General features: G+C 43.8%; 1 protein-coding gene across 5 annotated transcripts in view; it reads left to right on the plus strand.

Annotated features, from left to right (window-relative positions):
* The window catches only part of RPN2 (ribophorin II), a 56503-nt gene extending 30858 nt beyond the window's left edge, over positions 1-25645 (plus strand). For 2 of the 5 annotated variants that reach the window (XM_021077219.1, XM_021077216.1), the window contains exons 10-18: positions 9535-9626; positions 11682-11796; positions 14572-14766; positions 16141-16227; positions 17074-17169; positions 19354-19429; positions 20987-21116; positions 22608-22655; positions 25314-25645. In XM_021077219.1, coding sequence (XP_020932878.1) covers positions 9535-9626; positions 11682-11796; positions 14572-14766; positions 16141-16227; positions 17074-17169; positions 19354-19429; positions 20987-21116; positions 22608-22655; positions 25314-25326 — 852 coding nt within the window. In that variant the 3' untranslated portion in view covers positions 25327-25645. 5 annotated transcript variants of the gene reach the window in all.

The raw sequence follows: 25861 nt of genomic DNA on the forward strand, positions 1-25861 counted from the left end.
ATGATCTTGCCTGCCATGGTTATTGCTGACAGGTGGTTTTTTCTTTCTTGCATTCCTCTGCATTTCTTAGTTGGAATTCTACTATAAGAAAAAGCTGCCCTCCTCCCCCTGCATTTGTTTATTCAATTATTTATAATACTTTGGATTCATGGATATTCATTTTACTTTGTAGGTTATAATCCATTACTGTCATCTTTTTTTTTTTTTTTTTGGCTCCTGTTATCCAGATTTGGCCTGTGGAGAGGTCCTCAGGTTGGCTCCATGTCACTTTCTTTTAATGAAAAGACAAGGCAGCTAGAAAGTTTGACCTTTCCCAAAGCGGGGCATTACTCGACATAGGTAGATTACGCACATGTTTAAAGTTTGGCAGAAGGGAAGATACTTTCTGGAACTCTAATCTCTGCCTTTTCTCTACCTCATGTCTGACCTTTTTGGGCAGGGGACATCTGTTACTAGTCCATTCCCTAACACAGAATTTGGACAGAAACTGTTGTAATATGTGCCTTGAACCTTTAAAATCCTGATTCTTTCCATTTTAGTTTCCTTCATTACGGGGCCTTATTTGCAGCTGAACACATTGAAGGGCAGACTTGGATCACAACATCTCCAGTTTAAGTGCCATACCCATATATCACAGTTTTTCTTAACCTTTTCCTTTCTCTCCGCTTCTGACTTCTAGTCAGTCACCAGGTTCTGTTGACTCCACCTTTGAATGGTGTTTTGCATGAGTCCTTTGTTCTTTGGTCCCAGTTTTCCTACCTGGGTAGATCCCAGGTAGGTTAGGTAGTTTCCAGCTGATTTCATTGTCTTCAGTTTCTGCCCCTTCCATTTAATTTTCCATAAGCATCACGAGAATGATAAGGTCACAGCGTTCCTTTGCCTCAACATTTCTTTGGTTCCCTATTGCCTATGGGTGAAGTCTGGACTCCTCATCGTGGTTTTAGAGGGTCCTCCACAAGGCACGCACACATCCTTCACTGCAGGTGCCCTCCCATCCCCTCAGTTCTAGCCACTCTTGACGGCTTACTGGTCCTCATGTGGACTTGACGTGCACGTGCCTTTGGGATTCTTCTCTTGTTTCCTGCATGAGGAATGTTCTTCCCCTCCCTTGCTGACCTTCTCATCCTGTAACATATAGTTCAAATGCTGCTCCTTCGTTTGTACTTCCATAGCATTTTATTTTTATTTTATTTTATTTTTAGTATGGACTATTTCAGATATACAGAAAAGAAAATAATGTAATGATTGTCGTATACTTACTGGCCACTCATCTCCCTCAAAGCATAACATCCTGCTATATTTTCTCCTTTAGTTTACTTAATTTTTAAATTTTACTATTATTATTTTTTTTGTCTTTTTAGGGCCACGCCCGTGGCATATGGCAGTTCCCAGGCTAGGGGTCAGTTCAGAGCTGCAGCTGCCAGCCTGCGCCACAGCCACAGCAATGCCAGATCTGAACCGAGTCTGCGATCCACACCACAGCTCAGCAACACTGAGTCCTTAACTCACCGAGTGAGGCCAGAGATCAAACCCGTGTCCTCATGATACTAGTCAGGTTCCTTACCACTGAGCCATGACAGGAACTCCCTCTCCTGTTTTATTTTGGTAAGAAATAAAACCCTACAGATCAAATTTAAGCTCTCTATGTGTTCCCCGAACACTTTTTCTTCCTTCTTTCCCTAGATTTGAGGTTTATGTTTCAATGCCAGTTTTTATATTTCTGCTGCACATGTTTGTTTGGGTTTTTTTTTTTTGGCCTCGCCTTTGGCATGTTGAAGTTCCCCACCTAGGGGTAGAACCCTCGCCACAGCAGCCACCCAAGCCACTGTAGTGACAGTGCCGGATCCTTGACCCGCTGTGCCACAAGAGAACTCCCACTGCATGCGTATTTTTAAACAGTATATTGCATTGGTTTGCATCTTCCCCAAATTTATACACTTTGTTATACTGTATATATCCTTTGCAATTTGCTTATTTTCACTCAATATTAATTTTATGACCATTGGCTATATTTATGCATGTAGAACTAGAGCTGTATGCATAAAATAAATGATTTTCATAAAATTGTCTTCCTCTTCTGAATTAATCAGATTTATTAATTCATTTTCCTGTTGTTGGACATTTAGACTTTCACTATTACAAACAGTAATAATTGCTATGAACAGCTTTATTGGTTATTGTAAAACTTCCTAGTAAGTTTTCTTTATTCATGTTTTATTTATCGAGAATAAAGTTGTGGGATCTAGGATACGCTCATCTTCCAGCTTTATTAGGTATTGCCATATTGCTCTTTTTTCATCTTCTCACTGGTATTTGGTATTATGAGTTTCAATAATCTGATGGATATGAAATGGTATCTTGTATGTTTTTCTTTAGTTGCTAGTGAGATTGAGCATCTTTTCGTGTGTTCATTGACCATTTAGGTTTCTTCTGTGAATTGTCATGTATCTTTTGTCTTTTTCTTTCGGTTTGTTAGTCTTTTTATTACTGTTTTTTAGGAGCTGTTTATGTTGTGGATATGAATCTTCAGTTATAAGCATCAGATATTGTCCTTCAGTGTTGTTTTCTGGCATCTTCTGATGCACAAAATTTAATTTCAATGAAGCCTAATTTAAAAGTCTTTTTTTCCCTAGATTTTTTGTGTCTTTGAAAAATCCTACCCTGCTCTAAGATCAAAAAGATATTCTCTAACAGTGTATTTAAGTTTTTTTCCCCTTTGGTCTACTTGCTTTATTTCTGTTGCTATATAGTATTTTATACCGGGTCTATGATTATTCTTATTTATTGCATTGTATTACCATTTTTTGCTTATATTATATTGCTGTTTCATTGGGCTGGGTGCTCCCTATGCAGGGAGGCCAAATGTTACTTTTTCAGTGCTTAGTTTCCATCTCAGACCACTTAAAAGAGGAAAAGGATGGAGTGGTCGAAAGATCTTTTCACACATTCCAAGGCCCTTAGAACTACGTAATTCATCTTCTAGGGGCAGGGGCGAGTGAACCTTTTACCCTACACAAAATAGCTTTCTTTTTTCTTTCAAATAACAGCATTATTGAGAATATGTGTAATTCGCATACCATAAAATTTCACATTAGAAGCATACAATTCAGCATCTTTATAGTATATTTACAGAGTTGTGCAACCATCACACCATCTAATTCCAGGGCATTTTAATCACCCCAAAAAGCAACTATTTGTAGACATTCCTTATTCTATAGGAATATATCCTCCTCCCAGCCCTGGCAACTACTGATCTACTTTTTGAATCTATGGTTTTCCTATTTGGGAGATTTCATATAACTGATATGTGGAATCATATAATATGTAGCCTTTATTTCTTATTTAGCATAATATTTTAAAGTTTGTTCGTGTTGTAGGTGTATCAGTAATTTATCCCTTTTCATGGCTGAAAAATTTAATACTCCATTGTGCAAATATACCACATCTTGTTTATCCATTCATCATTTGATGGACATTTATACATGTTTTGGCTCTTATAGATAATGCTGCTTTGAATATTCATGTACAAGTTTTTGTTTGGACACTTGTTTTCAGTTCTTTAAGGTTTATGCCTAGGAATGAAATTGCTGGGTCATGTGATAATTCTGTATTTTAACTTTTTGAGGAGCTGACAAATTGTTTCTCAAAGAAGCTGCAGCATTTTACATTCCCACCAGCAATGTATGAGGGTTCCGATTTCTCTACATTTTTCACATCCTTATCAACTCCCTTTTTGTTTTTGCTTTTTTTTTTAACTTACCAACTCTTATTATTTATTATCTGTCCATTTTTTGGTTGTTTTTTTGTCTTTTGTCTATTCAGGGCCACACCCATGGTATATGGAGGTTCTCGGGCTAGAGGTCAAGTCAGAGCTGTAGCCACCAGCCTACGCCATAGCCACAGCAACAGCAACGCTGGATCCGAGCCACGTCTGTGACCTACACCACAGCTCACACCAACACCAGATCCTTAACCCACTGAGTGAGGCCAGGGATTGAACCTGCATCTTCATGGATACTAGTCATATTCATTTCCGCGGAGCCACAACATTCTTCCTCTTCATGGTGTTAAACTTTGTGTGCGTGTGTGTGTGTGTGTGTGTGTGTGCGCGCATGCTCTGACCTCTGTCACAAGCAATTTTACTTTGTAATTTCAGTAATAGTCACACTTAGAGCCTCAGAGGAGGTCAGCAGGTCCTGTTTACTCTCCTGTGAGATGCTTGACATTGGTCAGAGTGCATTAACGGTGGTTTGGTGTGGAAGGCCTGTAATAGCACTCATTGACATTGGACTTGCTGTCAGGGGAAGCATGGGTTTTAGAAGCTGTCATTAGCATTAATTGCCCTTAATGCACCATCATTTCTGACAGTAATGAGCTAAACAGGGAGGTTATTACTCAGCAGAAAGACTGCATTTCCTGGCATTAAAACATTTTTTGAGGTGTATGTGGCGTGCAGTACAGGCAAAGGTAGGACTAGCTGATTCACTGTAAAGCGGGCTTAGCTGCATTTAAAGTAGCTAAACAAGTCCCTTTCCTATTGTAAAAACTAATCCTGCAGTGGAAATTGGAAGGCAGAAGCAGGTGACCAACAGGGATCCTACTCTGAACTCTTTACAGTGGGGCTTTGAGAAAAGTTACGATGATTTTTATTTCTCAATTTGCCTTAAAAGAGTACTAGCAAACCCATTTGTAGTAAGGTTTTAGGAGCAGAAGGACTTGTTTTAAACTGTTCCCTATTCAAGGACAGCCCTGCAGTGTTTCTGTGCAACACAGAAAGCTGTAACTTAGGGAGGCCTTCTAAAATTAGGGCTGAGGAGTTCCCATTGTGGCTCAGTGGGAACAAACCCGACTAGTATCCATGAGGATGCGGGTTCAATCCCTGGTCCAGCGTTGCTGTGAGCTGTTCAATCCAGTGAGCTGTGGTGTAGGTCACAGATGCTGCTTGGATCTGGCATTGCTGTGGCATAGGCCAGCAGCTGCACCTCTGATTTGACCCCCTAACCTGGGAACTTCCATATGCCGCAGGTGCATATAAAAAAAATAAAATTGGGGCTGAGAGCAAGCCCAAAATGGTGAGTTCACTGCACTTTACCTTTTCGTTATTCCATATGTGTGCATTGTGAATGCTTATAACGTCTTTAGGACAGATACACAGTTGAATCTTGATTAGCTGGCCATGGTGACCATGTTATTATTGAAAGTTTATAGTCAGGATTCTAAGTAAAACCTGCAAGATGATGGTTTCCTTATCTTTATAATTAGGATATGTTGAGGAGCCTCCCACAAGTCTTTAAACATCTGTTTGTGTTTATCCATCTGTTGAAAGGGAGAGTGATTATTTTCTAAATCATATTTATCGAGTGATATTTTTTAATAAAAGTGTTTGTAAAGAAGAAAGTATATGTCATAAAATCTCATTGTTCAAATAATCCATATTTTTAAAAAATTGGAGTAAAATATGCATGTAGTTTAAAAAAATTCAGAGTACAAAAAGGTATATAATGAAATATAAGAGCTTTTTCTTACCCCTTCAATCCAATCCCTCTTCTTAGAGGAATCTATTATTAACAGTTAATTGTGTATACTTTGAAAAAGAAAGATGCATATCATTGAATGTATGAATATCCTTTCTTATTTACACTAAAGGGACCATTCTATGCACAGTTATATTCTTTGCTTTTGTCACAAACTGGGGGCTCCCAGCTTTCCCCTTGGGGGTCTATTCAACTTGATGCACCCCCCACTGCCTGGCCCTGCTCCCCTGCCATAATTCACCCAGTTGCCTGGACTCAGTGACAGGCAGTGTTAAATAGAATTCTCCCAATGGATGGCTGTGTATTCAAGAGTAGGAGGTAGTATCTCTGTATCAGTCCATAAACTCCTACCTTCTTCTTTTAAATTGCCCCAAAGTAATTCAAGTTGTAGGTGTATATGCCATTATTTAACTAGTCTCCTGTTTGTGGACATTTAGGTGGGATGATAATTTTAAAATCACATTTACAAATTAAATGAGTGAGTCCTTAAGAGAATGAGCCACAGAAGTGAAGAGGGAATTATCTAGTTAATGTTGATGAAGATTGCAGCGTAATTACCTATGAAAACATTATTTTTATAGCACTGAGTATTGCTAGACTTCTACTTCTCCTGAAGCTGGCAGACTGCCCAAGCCCTCCCGCCTCCCATTTCCCACTTCCCAACCAAAGGCTGCCCCAGGCCGACTTGGGTCATAGTTCCCTCTGTAGCACTTTGTCCCTCCCTCCATTAATAACAGCCTGGTCTGTTGTAATTTATCTTTGCTTTTTGGCTTCCCTTTAGGACAGGGAGTGTGTCTTGCCATTTCTTATATTCCTGTACCCTAGGTGCTCCACATGCTCTAGGAGGGTGTAGAGAAGTGGTCTCAGTGGGGAGTCTTGCTAATCAAAGCTCTTTGGCTGCTTCTTTGCTTGAGCATTCCACTTTAGTATTTCTTCAAATGGAAGTGCCATCAGTGCCTCTCTGGGATGAGCAAAGTTGGCTCTGGTTCCGAGCTCTAAATGAGTTGTGAAGTTGTTTGCTCAGCAGAGTGCCCAAAGAGCCATAGTAGAGGGTCCAAGCTCTCTCTGGTGGCTTATTCAACTTGAAAACCGTCTGTTCCCCTCCCCCCACCATAATTCCCTAGTTACCTAGATTCAGTGACAAGCTATGATGACAAGCTATATAATTCTGCCAATAGGTGGCTGTATATTCAAAAGCAGGAGGTAATAATGCCCTTATAGACTCTGGTAATAAATCTCTTAGGGATGCATGTGTGGTTTTTTGTTTTTATTTTTCTTTTTTTCTTTCTTTTTTTTTTTTTTTTTCCATCTTTCTGCTATTTCTTGGGCCGCTCCCGCGGCATATGGAGGTTCCCAGGCTAGGGGTCGAATCGGAGCTGTAGCTGCCAGCCTACACCAGAACCACAGCAACGCGGGATCCAAGCCGCGTCTGCAACCTACACCACAGGTCACGGCAACGCCGGATCGTTAACCCACTGAGCAAGGGCAGGGATCGAACCCGCAACCTCATGGTTCCTAGTCGGATTCGTAAACCACTGTGCCACAACGGGAACTCCTGTTTTTATTTTTCTTAAAACAAAACAGAGCACCTCTGTTCAACCTGATAATTGAGGCTATTGTTACAAAATAGTAGTTATAGAGGTAGAGGAGAAGGCTATGAAAAGGAATTACTTGCTAGCTATCTTTATCCCTTTTTAATTTTTCTTCTTTGCCCTTGATTTGAGGTTGTTACACCTTGATAGTACACTTTAGAAAAATGCTGAAGCTCTCCTTCAATTATTTGCCCAGGCTTCTAACTTTGTTCCTTGATCCTGACTTAGATGATAAACCAGTGGATTTGGCAAGGCTTTCCATAAGCATTTCATTCAAGCTTGTCAAATATTTGGAAATCTCACAGATATGTTTACACATTAAAAATGCCCTGGGATTGTATAATTTGTACACTGAAACTTAGGTTTTAAATAAAAAATGTCATGGCCAAAAAAAAAAAAAAAGGCCCTTTCAGACTTTTAGCATTTGTTCCATCTCTTTTGGAGACTTTTCATCAAATTTTTTAAATTTCTTGCTTACTAGCATTGGCTAGTTCCTCTTTGTGAAAATGTTTATAAGGCACATATAGAATTTACATACTGGAGTTCCTGTTGTGGATCAGTAGGTTAAGGACCTCATTTGTCTCTGTGAGGATGTGAGTTTGATCCCTGGCCTCACTCAATGGGTTAAGGATCTGGCATTGCTGTAAGCCAGGCTCGGTTCCCGTGTTGCTTTGGCTGTGGCACAGGCTATGCTGCAGTTCTGATTCAGCCCCTGGCCCGGGAACTTATATATGCCATAGGTGCGGCTATACAAAGGGAACAAAAAAGAATTTAAATACTGTAGAGTCAAGATGAGTTGATTTATGCTTGTAGCAAACTCCAAATATGGCTTAAAACAACAAGTTTCGGGAGTTCCCGTCGTGGCTCAGCAGTTAATGAATCTGACTGGCATGCATGAGGACACAGATTCAGTGGATCTGGTGTTGGCTGTGGCTGTGGTGTAGGCTGGTGGCTACCACTCCAATTTGGCCCCTAGCCTGGGAACCTCTGTGTGCTGCAGGTGTGGCCCTAAAAAGCAAAAAAAAAAAAAAAGTTTCTTTTTTACCCATGCTACTAGATATCTTTTTTTATCTCTGGCCATACCTGCAGCATGCCGAAGTTCCCAGGCCAGGGATTGAACCTGTGCCACAGCAATGACAGGCCACAGCAGTGATAATACCAGATCCTTTACCTGCCAGGCCACCAGGGAACTCCATGCTAGAAATCTTTAATGTGTCAAGTGGAGGCTCTGCTTTGTTACTTTTATTCCAGAACCCAGGTTAAAGTAGCAAGCCTCTCTGCACATTGTCTATGTCCAAGTCAGAGGAAAAGAGAATCACACACTGACTCTTAAGCTTCCACTTGGGTGAGACCCACTTCTGCTCTCATTTCATTAGCCAGAACCAGTCACATGACCTGACTCCAGAAGGACAAGGAAGTACAGTTCTGCCACATGCTTAGAAGGAGAAGCAGAAGTACTTGGTGAATGGCACAGGTCACTGCCATAGCTTCTTGGAGCTTCCTGGGCAGACTTACAATTCTGCCAGAATTAATTGGCACAGAATTAAATGTTGGCTAGAAAGCTGGACAGCAAGATACCTAAGAACATGGATTCTGAGTCAGGATGCCTGAGCTCAAACCCTAGTTCTGTCTAGCTGTCTGAACTTGAGCAAATGGCTTCATTTCTCTAATCTTTAATTTCCCCATCTGAAATAGCACTACCTTACAGAGTTGTTGTGAGGATTAAATGAGATCATCATTGTAATCCCAGTGTCTTTCAGACAGTAAACACTCAATAAACATTAGCTGTCATTAGAATTGAGTACTTATTGGAGTTATTGGCTCAGCGGAAATGAATCTGACTAGCATCCATGAGGATGCAGTTTCGATCCCCAGCCTTGCTCAGTGGGTTAAAGATCCAGTGTTGCCATGAGCTGTGGTGTGGGTTGCAAATGCAGCTGGGATCTGGCATTGCTGTGGCTGTGGTGTAGGCCAGCGGCTACAGCTCCAGTTCAAACCCTAGCCTAGGAACTGGGAACCTCCATATGCCATGGGTGCGACTCTTAAAAAAAAGAAAAGAATTGAGTACTTATTTAAATTATTTGAAGGTTACTACTTCAGGATTTCCCCCCTATTTCTTTTAAAGAATACATGAAAATAATTTTCCTTTTCCTTTCTTTTTTAATATATACCATTCATGCTAAAACCAAAGAAGGGAGGAAGGGATAAGAATTGAGGAGTTACTTTTAGGCCTTGGAATGGGAGAGGTAGATTGGCTGGCTGGGTAAGTTTTTCTAAAATCATTGAAGGCTCCTGTCCTAGGGTTTTTGTATGCCTTTACTCACCTGTAAGGAAAATTTGGATGTGTATGTTCATTCCTGGTATATTCACTGGTTGACTTGGTGATTTTCTTCTGTCTTCTCCTCTAGCTTAGAGTCAAGATTTCCACTGAAGTTGGCATCACAAATGTTGATCTCTCCACTGTGGATAAGGATCAGAGCATTGCACCCAAAACCACACGGTAGGTGGGGTGCCTCTTGAGCTGAGAGGAGCTCGCCAAGGCCTGAGCCCTCCAGATGTCATTTCAGTGTCAGCAGTGACCCAGCTTCTACTCCAAATGAAGGCTGTCATTCCTCTGGTAGCACATCAGGGGTGCTGCTGGGCATCCAAACAAATTGGGGGGTTGTGTGTATTGGTGGTCAGTCCCTGAATAAACTGTTTTTTAACAATAGGTACGAAGCTCACCTCAAAATGTATGGTCAGTCAGCTATATTACCAAGCACATTATTTAGTTCAGAAGACAATTTTTTTTTAAACCAAGACTTTCTCAATGAAGGAAGCAGTGTATTGATTTATTTTCTGATGTCGTCTCTTCATCTTCACAGTCTTTTTTTTTTTTTTTTTTCCCTTGTCTTATTAGGGCTGCACCCACGGCATATGGAGGTTTCCAGGCTAGGGGTTGAATTGGAGCTACAGCTGCCAGCCTATGCCACAGCCATAGAAACTTGGCATCCGAGCTGCATCTGTGACCTATACCACAGCTCACGACAACACTAGATCCTTAACCTGCTGAGCAAGACCAAGGATTGAACCCACATCCTTGTGGTTACTAGTCGGATTTGTTAACCGCTGAGCCACGATGGGAACTCCTTATCTTCACAGTCTTGAACTTTCTTTTAGTCACCTCCTGGCAGGTGTGTTCGGCCCACAGTGGGTTTGAAATAAGTTGCATGTCTCACAGGTCCTTAGAGGTGAGATGGCAGATACTGGGGCTCCGGTTCCTTTTCTCAAATCCATGGAAGGTATCACTAATCGTCACAGCATTTGTTTCTGCTGAACTCAGAATTTTTTTTTTTAAGACAACCTTCTAGGTAACCATTAGCATTTGATCAGAGTTGGGTCAGAACATTGTATGAAACCCATTTCTTAGCCCTCTCCCAGATCCTTTTGGTGAGGCGGCATCTAGGCATCTAGACCCCAACTTTACTCAACTGGGGTTTGTAGATGCCAAAGAAAGTAGGGGAACCCTCAAGGCCCTTTTCTTTTTTTTTGGCTATGCCCATGGCATGCCAAAATTCCTGGGCCAGGGATTGAACCCATGCCACACAAGTAACCCAAGCCACTGCAGTGGCAATGCCAGATCCTTAACCCAGTATACCACAAGGGAACTCCTTGAGGGCGTTTTCAAGATGGGATGTTAGCCCGTGACTAGAAGCCAAGCATTTAGTCCTTTTAGGTTATGTGAAAGGTCTAGGCTTTCAGCCAGAGGCTTGGATATTTTTATAGTGACATTGGAAATGAGAGTACTGTTGAGAATCCACTGAAATCATGTCTGTAAGAGTGCGTTGCAAAGTTTAATACTCTATATAGATGAAGAGTTGGTATTACTCATAAGTAAATATAAAGCCTTAGCATGAAATACGGCCAGTTGAAAGCTGTGTAACCATTTGGCTTGTTTTAACCCCCGGCCGTCTTAACCTCAAATCCCAGGAGATAGCTCTGAAAAGAATAGTTTTCTCATCAACTCTGCCTTTTGAGAAAATGACTTTTTAAAGCTCAATTTTGGGCAGAAAAATAAATTGAAACAGTGTCTAGGAAAAAAATACAGCCTTAAAAAAGAAAAAGCTGTATGTGCTCTTCTTTCCTTTGTATCATCTAACCCCTGGTCTCCTGACCTTGCTCACATAGGCTGCTAACATCGATCCTGTGATTTTTCTCTCCTTGTGGTGTTGCCAGCCCAGCTCTCCATTCCGCTGTAACCTCACTGGTACCTGACTTGGTTGAGTTGCTATCCTGAGGTCCTTGAAGTGAAACCCCGAAGCAGCTGCATATAGCCTTTTCCCCAGACCCTGATGGACATTTCTGTGCTTTTCTCAGTCCTGGCTTTATCAGTCCAATTTGCCCTCAGACCACAGATAATTCTCCACTCTGTGTGTCCACAACAAAAAAGTGTTACAATTGGGAGATACACTTGGGAGAAGGAGGATTAGGCAGTGGTGTGAAGTTTGTGCTCTTCACTCTGTTCTCAGATCTGCAGGTCTTCTCTGAAGACTAACTGTATAAATGTCTCTTTCAGGGTGACCTACCCAGCCAAGGCCAAGGGCGCTTTCATCGCAGACAGCCACCAGAACTTTGCTTTATTCTTCCAGCTGGTAGATGTGAACACTGGTGCTGAACTCACCCCTCACCAGGTCAGGAAAAAGCCAAGACAGTTCTCTTGGCCTGAAACGTTGATATACATGATAATTGTTGATGTGGTGCACAACAGTTGAGAAAATTCCCAATTCCTGCTTTCAGATCTTCACTCTGAACCCCGATGGTCCATGGTTCTCCCACATTATACTCTGCCCACCCTGGTACTGGTTGTGACCTTGAACCTGGAATGCACTCTTCTTTGAAAGAGATTAGCTGGTATTTAATATATTTAAAGGCAGATAAGCCCATAATTGAAGGTTTTATCTTTCTGACTATAAAACATACATTGAAATAATTTTGAAAAAAGGAAAACCTAGGCAGTGAGCCCAAAGTATGTTTTTGTTCTGGCCAAAGCAGATTTTTTATTTGTAGGAATCTGAAAACTAACACTTTTTTTTTTTGTCTTTTGTCTTTTGTTGTTGTTGCTATTTCTTGGGCTGCTCCCGCAGCATATGGAGGTTCCCAGGCTAGGGGTTGAATCGGAGCTGTAGCCACCGGCCTACGCCAGAGCCACAGCAACACAGGATCCGAGCCGCGTCTGCAACCTACACCACAGCTCACGGCAACGCCGGATCGTTAACCCACTGAGCAAGGGCAGGGACCGAACCCGCAACCTCATGGTTCCTAGTGGGATTCATTAACCACTGCGCCACGACGGGAACTCCCTATTTAAAAGATTTTTAAGGAGTTCCCTTTGTGCTCAGTGGAAGCGAATCTGACTAGTATCCATGAGGATGCAGGTTCAATCCCTGGCCTTTCTCAGTGGGTTAAGGGTCTGGCATTGCCATGAGCTGTGGTGTAGGTCGCAGACATGGTTCAGATCCCAAGATGCTGTGGCTGTGGTGTAGGCCAGCAGCTATAGCTCCGATTCAACCCCTAGTCTGGAAACTTCCATATGAGTGGGTGCGGCCCTGAAAAGCCAAAACAGTAAAAATTTTAAAAAAAGATTTTCAAACCGTATCTTTTCCACAGAGAACCTGATCTGGCCCCTTGTCCTCTCAGCCACTTCTGTCATCCCCATCCCACTTGATTAAGAATAACTGCCCTGAGCCCTGCCGCATCATGCTATATTGTGAAAGGGAAATTCAGATAAATACTTTGAATGTGGAAAGACGGGAAAGAACATTGACCTTGTGGCCTTGGTTTAGGTGCTTTGCAGCAGTACTTTAGCAGGAGCCAGCAGATGTGTATCCATGCTGAGAGGCAGCTGCAAAACAGACCTCTGAAGAGGGTGGATTTACTCAGAGACCTTTCTGCCTTCTGTTTCTTGTAGCTGCAGCTGTTGCCCTTGTGCCCAGGCCCTGAGTGACTGCCCTCAGCACCACTGTCCTGGCCCTTCTCTGCTTTTCTCCCCTCCACACCCAAGCCCCAGAGAGCTTGGTCAGGGCACTGAGCTGTGACTAACTCTTCAACCCCTTACCACTTCCTAGCTCCTTCTCAGAATGACATTTGCCAACCAAACAGCACAAGGGGAGAAAGAATATGAAGAGAAGTAATTACCAGACTAAATTGTTGGGTTTGTGGTTAGGGCAGGAAGAGTTAGTAAGGAAGTATAACTTGAACTGAGTCCTTGTCTCATCTAAGATTCTGGTCTGGGAACCATGGCTTGCAGACCTCTTAGGTAGAGATGGCATTTTACAGATGAGCCTGGCTGCTGCCTGCGCTTGGCCGTGACAGGAGGAAGATCAGGCATCCAGACTCCCGAGTCCCATTCTTGGCCAAGACTGCCCTAGTCAGGATGCCTCACACCTCTGGGCCTCTTTCCCTAATTATTTTTCTGGTTGGTCTTTGTTGCTCAGGTGTAGAGTAATGAATGAGACTTATATTGTTTCTGTGGGTCCAGCGCTAGCTGTGTGACCATGGCAACTCTTTTACTTAATCTCCGTGGTTATGATCTGTAAAATGGGACCAATCTACCTGCTTTGTTGAATTCTTTATTTTGAAACACTTAAAAGAAAAGCTGAATGGATACTAAGTTTTGCTGCAGTTCTAATGTGCAGAAACCTTAGTTTCTTATGCCACTGGGGGGATAAGGTGTTTAGACTCATACCGTCGTATTGATAAATGTTTGTTGACTAGCTAGTACCTAGCAGGTCCTGGACTAAGTGCTATGCGTCCATTATTATGAATCTTCACGCAGACGCACCACATGTAGAAGTTAATCTTTCTGTCTTAAAGATGAAGAAATTAAGGCCCAGGGAGGTTAAGTAACCTGCTCAGCCAGTAACAGTGGAACCAAATCCGTCTGTCTTAGAGCCTAGGCTTTCTTCCTGACATTAGACTGCTCTGCCGGATTGGAACTCTGCCTTGCTATCAATCCCCAAACCTCCTCTCCTAAATCTTTAGCTGGAGGCACTAGGAAATTGAAAATGGGCTTCTTACAGTTCCACCTCATTTCCCTTCTTTTCACCCTCTGGTGAAGAAGTTAATTGGGCAGCAAAGTGGCCAAAAGGCTGGCAGGATGAAGAAATTACAGCAACAGCAAAGGGCTTAAATCATCCACAAACTGGGCATTCGGCCTACAAGTCGTTGAGAATTGGCTCGACTCCTAAGTTAAATGTCTTATACCAGCTAAAAATTATCTCTGAACTCTGTGCTAGTAAGCTGAGTGGGATGGCCACTCCTCCTGCTTCCTCGGGCAGGCCTGGCCGATCCCAGAGCTCCCACGGGGACGAAAGAGCTGACAGTCTGCTGCCTTGTTGATCTGAGGTTGGGCCCAGAGGGAGTTTTGAAATTATCAGATGAATGGTTGCGTTATTGGTTCCATCCAGACATTTGTCCGACTCCACAACCAGAAGACTGGCCAGGAAGTGGTGTTTGTCGCAGAGCCAGACAGCAAGAATGTGTACAGGTTTGAACTGGATACCTCCGAGAGAAAGATTGAGTTTGACTCTGCATCCGGCACCTACACTCTCTACTTGATCATCGGAGATGCTACTTTGAAGAACCCAATCCATTGGAATGTGGTATGTGTCTCCATGTCCCCTGACCCAGGCAGGAGTGGCTGTGTCAACACAGGCTCCTTTCTAGGGCATGGGCTCTCGACCCTTAGCCTTGCCTGTGCCTCCCCAGGGACCACGAGTATGTGTTGGGAGGTGGGTAGGGGCTGTGTGCTGTCCCCATCAGTGGTCTTAGGGGCATGCATGTGGCCTGGCATGCAATAGGGGCTTAATAGTGATTGAGTGAATGAATGAAGTACAAATTTGTCCTCGTGGGTTCTAGCAAATCTTCATAGAAGAAGAAGATTTTTCTGTATTAGAAGAGGTTTTCATATTACAGCAGAGCACTGTGGGGGAGACATATAGACAGAAGAGATAAAGGCTTCTTTGAGATATGGTACAGCCTCACAGAGTGGGTCGGGGAGGGGCCTAAGATTGGAATTCCAATTCAAGATGGTGTGGATAGGATATATAAAATGGTAATAAACTAATAAGCAACATCTGCCTGGTGTGTTAAAGTTTACATAGTGCTTTTGACTTACATAACTCACCTTTTTTTTTTTGGCCGCACCGTGTAGCGGCTTAATGTGGGATCTTGGTTCCCAGCCCAGAGATTGAACCCAGACCACCAAGTCCTAACCACTAGATCACCAGGGAACTCCCACATAACTCACTTTTGATTGGTGTGGTGAGAGAAAGCTTCTTGAAAGACGTAGCATTTGAGCTCGGTGTTGAAGAATTGCAGGAGTTTATCAGAATAGTGTCCGGGGCTATAGGATGATCACCAGGGGTCAGCCTCCAGAAAAGCCTGAGGTGCTTTCAGAGAGATGTGAGTGGGTCCATTTTGATGGAGCACCTGAATCTGGTCGAGAGCAGTCAGCAATGAGGCTGGAAAGGTAGCAGAGGCCAGATTGCAGGCCTTGAGAGGTTGGCTCCCTTTGTGAGACAGAGGGCAGCTGCATTTTCTTGTGTTGTATTCAAAGCTCCTTTTCTTCTCTTGGACTTTGGGCTGCTTTTTGTATGACAGCACATTTTCATTTCTTTTCCTTTTTTTTTTGTCTCTGACTAAATTACTCTTCCCAGGGCCATGGAGCAGTTTCTGATTGCAACTATAACAGCCTAAGTACAGCTGGGATTTTTGTATTAAGCAGCTCTGTGAAGCTCACCAGACCAGTAGAAAATTGGAGTACTTTGTTCTAAAAAGCATTTTCAACAAATACTTATTTTGTTCTTGAAATTTTTACTGCCTCAGTTTGTTGGCTCATGGGTCAGAGGTGCCTGGACGGTTTGGAGCTTTTTTCAGTTATGGTCCTGGACGAGAGATAGGGGTCACTATCGTGCTGATGAGTTTCACCCCCTTGTCTGCCCCTGTGCCTCTGATGGCTGCCTTTATTTTTTTAGGCTGATGTTGTCATCAGGTTCCCTGAAGAAGATGCTCCGTCGACTGTCCTGTCCAAGAACCTTTTCACTGCCAAACAGGAAATTCAGGTACATCCCAGAGGGCTTCTTCCGTAATCATGGAGGAGAAATGTGGATCAGGCATGGTCAGAGAGAGCAGCCAACCCCTGGACTGAGGCTCTGGTCCTTTCTTTAACCTGTTTAGATGATATTTTATAGTTTGGTCTTTACCACCCTGTGAATCAGACAGGACAAATATCCATCTTGTCATAGAGCTGAAAAAACAGGCTCAACTTGCCCACCGACCAGTTCCCACGAAGCAGATAGTTGGAGACACAGTCAGAACCTGAGTCTGTTTCACTTAAACATCCAGGAGATTCAGCCCTCAGATCACTGTTTGACTCTACAGCACAGATGGGATTGGCTTTCTTCCTCTCTGCTCCTGCATAGACCAAGGCCAATGGGTCTTGCAGGTGGTCAGCTCAACTGGAGAAAGGACTTTTCCTCCCCCTTGGGCACGCCCTTCCTCTCTCCTGGGACTCACCTTCCTTACACACAGATATCAGCATCCCTTCCCAGCCCATAGGGATTGTTGTAAGGGCCAGAGTAGTTCACAGATAAGGAAAGAAAAGCTTTTTTTGAAAAGTTTCAAGAGTTCCCATTGTGGCTCAGTGGTAACAAAGTACCACTGAGTATCCATGAGGATGCAGGTTTGATCCCTGTCCCAGCTCAGTGGGGTAAGGATCGAGCACTGCCATAAGCTGTGGTGTAGGTCACAGACTCGGCTCAGATCTAGCATTGTTGTGGCTGTGGTGTAGGCTGGCAGCTGTAGCTCTAATTTGACTCCTAGCCCGGGACGTCCATATGCCCCGGGTGAGACCCTAAAAGGCAAAAAATAAAAAAATAAAATATTTTTGGTGTGTCTTCCTTTGGCAGCATCTGTTCCGCGAGCCTGAGAAGAGGCCTCCCACGGTGGTGTCCAATACATTCACTGCCCTGATCCTCTCGCCCTTGCTCCTGCTCTTTGCTCTGGTGAGTAGCTGTAATTAGCATGGGCAGCGTGTGTCTTGCGTCAGACTCAGCAGATGTAGCCCTGCCAAAAGAGGCTTTGTGCTCTAGCCTCAGCATAGCTCCGAAGGGGTCCAGCAGCTGTGACTTGAACTGATGGTCAAAAAAATTTTAGAATAACTGAACCTCCCTGCTATGGAGAGGTTTAGTTACTCTAACTGTTCAGTTCCAAAAAACTGATCCCTTAACAAAGAAATGGTAAAAGTGTGTGGACAGGGGTGCTCTGTAGGAATGTTCAGATGAGGTCAAGTGTGAAAAAAGCAAGGCCTGATGCCGATAGCTGTAGAGAAAGAATACAGGAGTTCCCAATGTGGCCCAGCGGAAACAAAACCGACTAGTATCCAGGACGCAAGTTCGATCCCTGGCCACTCTCAGGGGGTTAAAGGATCTGGCATTGCTGCAAGCTATGGTGTAGGTCGCAGTTGAGGCTCAGATCCTGCGTTGCTGTGGCTATGGCCTAGGCTGGCAGCTGTAGCTCTAACTTGACCCCTAGCCTGGGAATTTCCATATGCTGTGGGTGTGGCCCTAAAAAAAGGCAAAAAAAAGAGTACGGAGGCTGTGCATTTCAGCAGTGATTGGGGTATCAAACTATAAACAACTAAAGTCTTCATAAAATCAAATGTTAAATTTGGTACATCCATACTGTGGAATAATATGCAGCTTATTAAAAGAATGGATAGATTTATGTACTGATCGCCAACATGTCCATCCTGTAAATGAAGAAGGCAAGGGATAGGATAGAGTGTTTAGTAAATCCTCCCTGTGTATCCTTTAAAAGGCATTATCTGTTGGTATCTATTAGATTGGTCACCTCGAAGGAGAGGGCCTTGTAGGGAGTAGAGAAGAAGGAAATTTTTACCTTTTATACTTGAACATACTGTTTGAGATTTATTTTTAACCAACTTTTTCTTCCCTTGTCTCTTTTTTAAAATTATAAACATAGGAGTTCCCGGCGTGGTGCAGTGGTTAACGAATCTGACTAGGAACCATGAGGTTGCAGGTTCAATCCCTGGCCTTGCTCAGTGGGTTAAGGATCTGGCGTTGCCGTGAGCTGTGGTGTAGGTTGCAGACACGGCTCGGATCCAGCGTTGCTGTGGCTCTGGTGTAGGCTGGCGGCTATAGCTCCAATTGGACCCCTAGCCTGGGAACCTCCATGTGCCGCGGGAGCGGCCCTAGAAAAGGCAAAAAGACAAAAAAATAATAATAATAAATAAAATTATAAACATAGCTGCATATTCTCAAAGTTCAAAGAATTTTGAGAACTCTATGGAAAACTCATCAGCTCTTTGGAAAGTTGCCTGTGTTCCTAATTCATTCATTGATTTTAGTAAAAGAATTATTGGTCAATCTAAATCTGGAAAGCATACCACAAGCTTTGAGAAACCGGGCCTAGGGTCTGGGCACCTGTTCTTCTGAGTGACCAGAATTTCAAAAGGCACAGAACCCATAGCAAGAGCATGCATCATACCAGCTGCCAATGGGTTTATCTTACCAATACTTAGAGAAGTTAGCAGGGGTGCCAGTTATTTCATCATAAATAGGTTTCTGACCTTATAGCTTCATGGTTTTGCCTGTTTTATTCCATTTGTTAATTGTTTTTATTTTTTTTGTCTTTTAGGTCCACACCCGCAGCATATGGCGGTTTCCAGGCTAGGGGTCGAATTGGAGCTGTAGCTGCCAGCCACAGCCACAGCCACAGCCACAGCAATGCCAGATCTGAGCCTTGTCTGCGACCTACACCACAGCTCATGGCAGCACCAGATCCTTAACCCACTGATCGAGGTCAGGGATTGAACCTGCGTCCTCATGGATGCTAGTCAGAGTCATTTCCGCTGAGCCACGACAGGAACTCTGGTTTCACCTGTTTTAAAGCAGAAAGGTTTGCTGTCATTAAAGATGATGTTCAAGTTTGTTACCCAAGCACAGTTGAGAGCAGGTGTCAGAATACCTTTCTAAAGACAAAAAGGGAACAGTTTTTCCTGAGGACTTATAATAGGATGGTTGTCACTTGGAAAAATTCCCTGTCCTTCAAGTATGCATGAACTTTTAAGCCCTTAGGGCTGTTTATTGAATTAGCATTGGCCTGGCATGGGTAGCCTCCCTTTCAAGTTCTAATGTCTTTTCAATTTATTTCTCCCCATCGTTCAGTGGATCCGGATTGGTGCCAACATCTCCAACTTCACTTTTGCGCCTAGCACGATTATATTTCACCTGGGACATGCTGGTAAGCGCCCCAGGCTGCTAATTCCATTTAACCTCCTTTGACATTTAGCCTGCCCACACGAAAGCTCTGTTAAGTAGAGCCACAACCTATTAACTATAATGACTTAATAGCATAACATTTCCCTCTTCCTCCTGGCCTTTTACGACAGTTAATATGATGATAAACCTGTTTGGCCCATCAGTTTAGAACAGCTGTCATTATATTGGGTTTCATTGTACTCGGCTGCCGTTGGCAGGCCATTTTACCCTCATTTAATAGCTCTGTTCATTTCCAGAGATTACTCACTTATCGTATCTTTACATTGAGCCATCTTCCTGGATGAAGAGCGTTAATGCAGTTTCCAAAGGTTATCTTCCCCACCATATCGATCTTCACATTTGCCGGCAGCTGTGTCTGGGCAGTAATAGAAAACAGTCCCTTCCACAGTCAGACACGCTGTCCTGCTTTGTTTTCTTGAGAACTTAGGACCTAAACGCTGCAAGGCAGTAAATTCACAAATCAGTTAAGCATTTCAGAAACTTTGGACACTATTGGGTTGGTGGCGCCTTGCATTTCACTGAGTCTTTGGTATTCATTTCTGATTTCCTTGGTTCTTTCAGGAGTCACCCTCCATGTGTCCATAGTGCGTGGATTCTGTAATGGTGTGCAGATGAATCCCTCAAAACTCTAGGCAAACGTATATCTTTGTTTTTCTGGGGAAAGAGCCGTGACTGTGATCAAAATTCTCACAGTGGTCCACGACCTCAGAAATGGCTAAGAACCCCTGCTGTGGTTCATCCGTCATCCTTCTGGGCAGAACTGACAACATGACCTTTCTCTCCAGCCCAGTTACTGGATTTGAGTGATAGCCCTCCCAGGTCAGGCTGAGAACAAAACCTGAATGTAAATTTGTTTAGAGCCATGACTGCTCTCGCTGGAGAGCTTTTTGTGCCCATTCCCTCATTTGGTTCTCCTCACAACCCTGATGGGGGTGACCAGGGCAAGAATTACGATCCTTGTTTGACGGGTGAGAGCATTTAGGCTCACAGAAATGAAGTGGCTGTGAGGGGCAGAGCCTGGACCAGAGCCCAGGGTTCTCAGTGCCCAGCCCTGAGCCCTTTGGCCTAAACCTCCCTCCTCAGCCCTCCTTGCTTCCTTCCTAGTCACAGTGGCAGATTAGCCTTAAGGTCGGTTTAATGAAAAGGAAATTAGTCATTTCTCTGATCCTGTGGGCTTCCAGTCAGAATTTGAAAAATCAGCTGAGTCCTGAACTTAACACGAGAGTCATTAAAAAACAAAATCAAAACCTGTGTTAATGAAAAGAGATACGAACTGGAACGTAGAACCAGACAAAGTTGCTGATATCTGATTTTTACCTCTGGATTTCTTGGCAGCCAAGACTGAGAAGCAAGTATATTCAGTTATTTATTTTCTGGCATCAGATAAAAGGAATAAAACAAGCTGGCTTATAAATACAGACCTTTTTGAGATCCGCAGTTACTGGCTTCTGACTGTCCTGAGCCCTGGGGTGATATCACTGTTTCACCTAATTGCCTATCATGTCACCTGTTCTCGTAGCTATGCTGGGGCTCATGTATGTCTACTGGACTCAACTCAACATGTTCCAGACCCTGAAATACCTGGCCATCCTGGGCAGTGTGACATTTTTGGCTGGCAATCGGATGCTGGCCCAGCAGGCAATCAAGAGGTAAGGCTGGGGACAGACTAGGGACCCAAAGTAGGATTAGAAAATTTCTGTCAGCTCTGTTCACCCAGCTCTTTGAACAGCGGTATGTGACAAAATGATTCATATCCTTTGGGGCAAGTGTGACACCTTAATCCAGCCCGATACAGAAGCTTTTTAAATCAGAAAAGAGCCTTGGTGATAAGCTTTAAATATATTAAAACCACAACAGTTTATGCCCTGACACATTAGAACAAGAGAAGAAAATAATTGCTCTATGAAGATTAAAATGGATTAGGACATGTGGCGGAGATTGTTGTTAATACGCTGGCTGTGTAATGATTTTCTCCTCTGCCGCCGCAGAGAATCCTGTTCCGTCCTCCGTGCCCCAGAGAGTGACTCCTCTGTAACCCCAGCAGCACCGCCCCCCCCCACCCCGGAGCTTTTCCTCCTAATTATGAGGTCCATGCTCTTCCCCCCAGAAACTGCTTTGCAGGCTTTGCAGAGGCCCCAGCAGGGAGCGCTGCTCAGGGGGCCCCAGCATGTTCTCAAGACAGACAAACTTAGGTTCACACAAATGGTTAGGTCGACATGTTGGCACCTTGCTGGCAGCTTGACTTCCGAACCTGGATTAGAAGCAAATTTAAATGTCATATAGGTGTTTCTCATTGATTTGACTTTATTAGAACTTGGGTGATTTCAAGCACATAAAGGTCAATGAGAAAAGGTCCGAATTGCTTTCACCTTTGGAAGTTAACATTTTCAGACGTGCCCTGCTTTCTCCTCTCTGAGACTTTTGCTGGAAGAATGTAACTCAATAATGTACCCCCTAACTCGGCTGCCAATTAGGTGGGTCAGATGAGAGAGTGGTGCTCTTGGAGATGGTTCTGGGTGGGAGAGCCACACGTCTCAGCCTTGCCTGAGTGCCTCACCATGGACACCGGCCCCAGCATGCTCCTTGTTCCCCTGTAGTCCTTCTGATTCCACCAGAGCTTCCCTTAGCACCACAGTGGCAGCTGGGTCCTTTGTCTGCCGCTCCGGCAGCCTTAACTTGGCGGCTCTGCACTGCATCTGAGAAGGAGCCAAGGACTCAGCTGATTTTTCTAAGCGGGACCCTGATCCCTCACAGCAGTCCATCCAGACCCCAGGGAGCCAGAAGGTTGTCCTCTGCTGAGTTCTCTCTTTTCTGGAAGTTGCACACACAAAATGAACAAAATTAAAGGGGGATAGGAATGGAGACCATTTGATTTAGTTCTTGCTTAGCAGAGTTCCTAATCTGGAATGCTAAAATTGTGCACGTTTCTGGGGAAGAAGACCATGGTCTCATCTCAGGCCCTGTCCTACGTAGAAGCCCACTCTGCATTGCCACCCTCATAAGTCCTAGAACAATCTCTGCCACTGGGGAAAACGGTGACTCTACCAGAAGCTCTGGTTGGGTGGTTGCCATTTCTTTCCTCAGCTTATTTCTCTTCCTACTGTCCTTTCTTGACTCTCAAACCCTCTTTCCTTTGGCAGGATCGCTGCAGAGCAGAGCAGTAGATTGGCAAAATATAGGACACTACGGTAAAGATAAAGGGTGGACTCATCCCAGAAGCAGGGCCCCTTTTCCATCTTGCCCACCTCATGCATGTCAGTTACTTAGCTAAGATTCAGCGCACTTATTCCTCCCTGTCCCTCCCTAAGCTGAAGCCAAATTCTGAGGCCATGTCCCCACTTCCTGGGCCAGGTAGTAACTGGCCCAGAGCAAAGCCAAAGCCCCCCGCGCCAGCCCAGCTGAGGGGGTAACTGCAGCAAAGTGGCTTTGACCTGTCTTTGACTGTAAAGCTCCATCCTCCCTTGTGTCTTACGGGGTCCTTTATAGACACAGCCCCTCTCTCTGTGTTCATAGGAGAGCAGAGATGGGATGAGACAGATTCAACCTTGGGCTTCTTAAAAGGGGACCCCATTCAGAACATCTGAAGTCATAATGGTCCCAGGGCAAATCCTGGCACACCTTGTCACTGTTCTAGGCCTTTCTGTAACATTAACCTCTGGTTGGGCCAGCGTGGTGTAGTGAGACTCTCAATTGTGAAGACTGATGTCCACCAATAGATAACGCCAGCATCAGAACCCAGATTGCTAGAGTTCAGGATGTGGCTCAGGGCTGCTCCATGTGTGACAGAAATGTCAAGTGAAATGTCACCTGTTCTCCGTTGTATCCGTCCCAGGACGAGGATGAAAGTGGAGGCTGTGTAAAGGAAGGGAAGGAGAGTGTCTGGTGCTCCATTGATCAGCTCCCCTACTAGGGGTTGGCAAAAATTTTCTAGAAAGAACCAGATAGTATGTTAGGCTTTTCAGGCCATACAGTCTCTGTTACAGCTACTCAGCTCTGCCCCTGCAGTGTGAGAGCAGCCACAGACCACCGAAACAAACGAGCATGGCTGTGTTCCAGTGAAACTTTGTTTACGAAAACTGGTGGAGGGCTGAATTCGGCCCTCGGGGCCGGTTTACTGACCCCTGTGCTAGACCAACAAAGAAGAGGGAGGTATTTGAATTTTCAAGTCATGTTCCCTCTCGTCCCTTGCCATGGAAATGGCTTTCCCTGCCAAAGCAACTAAGCCACTAATTTTCACTCCTCTGAAAATAGGAGAAATCAACAAAAGCGTGGAATGTAGAGCTTTTCACTGATGTGTGAACATGAGCTGGAACATCTAGTTCTCAACACAGAAAGCAACTACGTTTGTTTTGGGTTTAATTCATATACAGTAAAATTCACCCTTTTTAGGGTATAGTTCTGTGAATCTTGAAAAACTTAGAGTGTTATAAACACCACCTCAATGAAGATACAGACTTTCCACATCCAGCAAGTTTCCGTGTGCCTTTGTGGTCGTCCTTTCTCCCTGCCCCCATTCCTGAGCCTCATCTGTTTGGTTTTGTCCTAAATTATGGTCGCTCTGTCTGAGGTTTGCTTTCAGAACTAGTCCTTTCTGCTAAATATTGAGTTCTTTAATTCTTTAAAACTAACTCCGGGTTGGTTTTGTTTTTCTTGATTTTTGATAGTCTACCCCCAAACTTTACTGCTTGAGAGAGAAAAAAGTCACTTGATCTTTTGGACTTTTGGGACTTTCTGAGGTTGGGACCTGGTCTTTTAAAACCAAGTCCCTGGTAGCTAATGTTTTCGATCTGAGGACAGTTACTGATTTGATCAGGCATAAGACAGGGCTTTCTTGGCCAAGACAGAGGCTTCAGCTATTCTTATTTCATAATTACACTCTCCTCCCTGCATGAATGTTTCCAACAACAGATATTTTAATGTACCCAGGAACCTCTGAATGTTGGCAGGGAATTAGGAGCACTCACTCAGGCCTTTAGGATTAGTCCCGCGCCTGTGGGTGATGCCCTTGGAACTATTGATTAGTTGGTTTGGAGCCTGCCATTCTGCAAGACTGCCTTGTCACATCAGCCCTCGCCACTGGGTGCTGAGGACAGCCTGTGTCAGCACCCTGCCTCTGCTCACCAGAACCGCCTGGATCACTTCCTTGGTGCTGTCACGCCCTGGTTGCACAGCGTCCGTCTAGGTTGTCGTTTACCTTCTGGTGTTTCCCCATCACTTCTCAGAGTCTAGGGAAGGCAGCTGTGGAGAAAGAAGAAATAAAGAAATTTAGTGTTTTTGTCCCCTCTTTAAAATCTTTCTGTGAGCTGAGTCCAGTTTTTGAGAATCATTCATTCTTAGACATCGAGTCTGATCATTGCCAAGAACTTGAGCACATGCCAGGAATATGGGGCAGATTTCTATACTGAAAGTTCAGTGTCACCTTCCAAGCTACGTGAGGGCTGTGTGTTGTTTGGAGGACCTAGAGCCTGGGAAATCGAAGATGAGCATTCTTTAAACTCTTCATCTAGTTGAAATGTACACTATCTTCCTGGCCTTGTACTGTGAGAGGTGTGCCTGGAATTACCTCATCTCCTCCTGTGTTCACATACCACCCTCTTATCATCAAGTGTGTTTCATTGTTTTTATTTAAATTGTCATCAGCTTTTAGTTTGAGCTCTCTGCCTTACATTCTTCTGTGAAATGAGATGGGGCAGAAATAAATAGAATCAATAGACAAATGATTATTCCCTTATAAGTGAGACCTCATAGTGGGAGAGTAGCTTGGTTTCTCTGTTATCACCAGTTAGGAACTGGAGCAGTGAATTGAAACCTTCAATGATTTTGTGTTGATCTTCATTTTCTTTCAGAACAGCACATTAGCTCCAGAAAAAGGAAGGAGATTCTGAAAGCTGAAGTGAATATCAAGACAAGGAGTCAAGAACAATTCACGGTTTGAAAAGAGGGATTTTTAAAAAGTTTATTTAAAAAGAAAAAAGTTAAAATTGTGGTTATACTTTTGCTTGTATTTCTATTTCCCTGACACAGAGCAGATAGATACCTGTGAGCCCAGATCCTCTCTTCTTTGGCATGGGGCCCTAGCAAGATGCTGTGAATATTCTAACTTACCCACATGTTGCGTTGAAAAGTTGAAATCTGTAATTAAGCTATTATGGAATAAAAAGAATAACAGGAACAAAGACCTGAGAGTTTCTTCTGGTACTTTGGGGCTGATGGGATCCCTGGGGCACGTGACGTGAGATCTTAGCTGGGAAGTATGCTTGATACAATGGCCAGGGTGTTTCTCCAGGACCTTTTATATTGGTCCTTCTCAGAGGAACTGAGAATTGCCTGGAAAAGCCAGCATCCTTTCTGCATCTCCAGCAGTAGGTACCCACTCTGCCCTGTCGATATGTGA

The sequence above is a fragment of the Sus scrofa genome, chromosome 17, assembly GCF_000003025.6.
Source record: "Sus scrofa isolate TJ Tabasco breed Duroc chromosome 17, Sscrofa11.1, whole genome shotgun sequence".
Lineage (NCBI taxonomy): Eukaryota > Metazoa > Chordata > Mammalia > Artiodactyla > Suidae > Sus > Sus scrofa.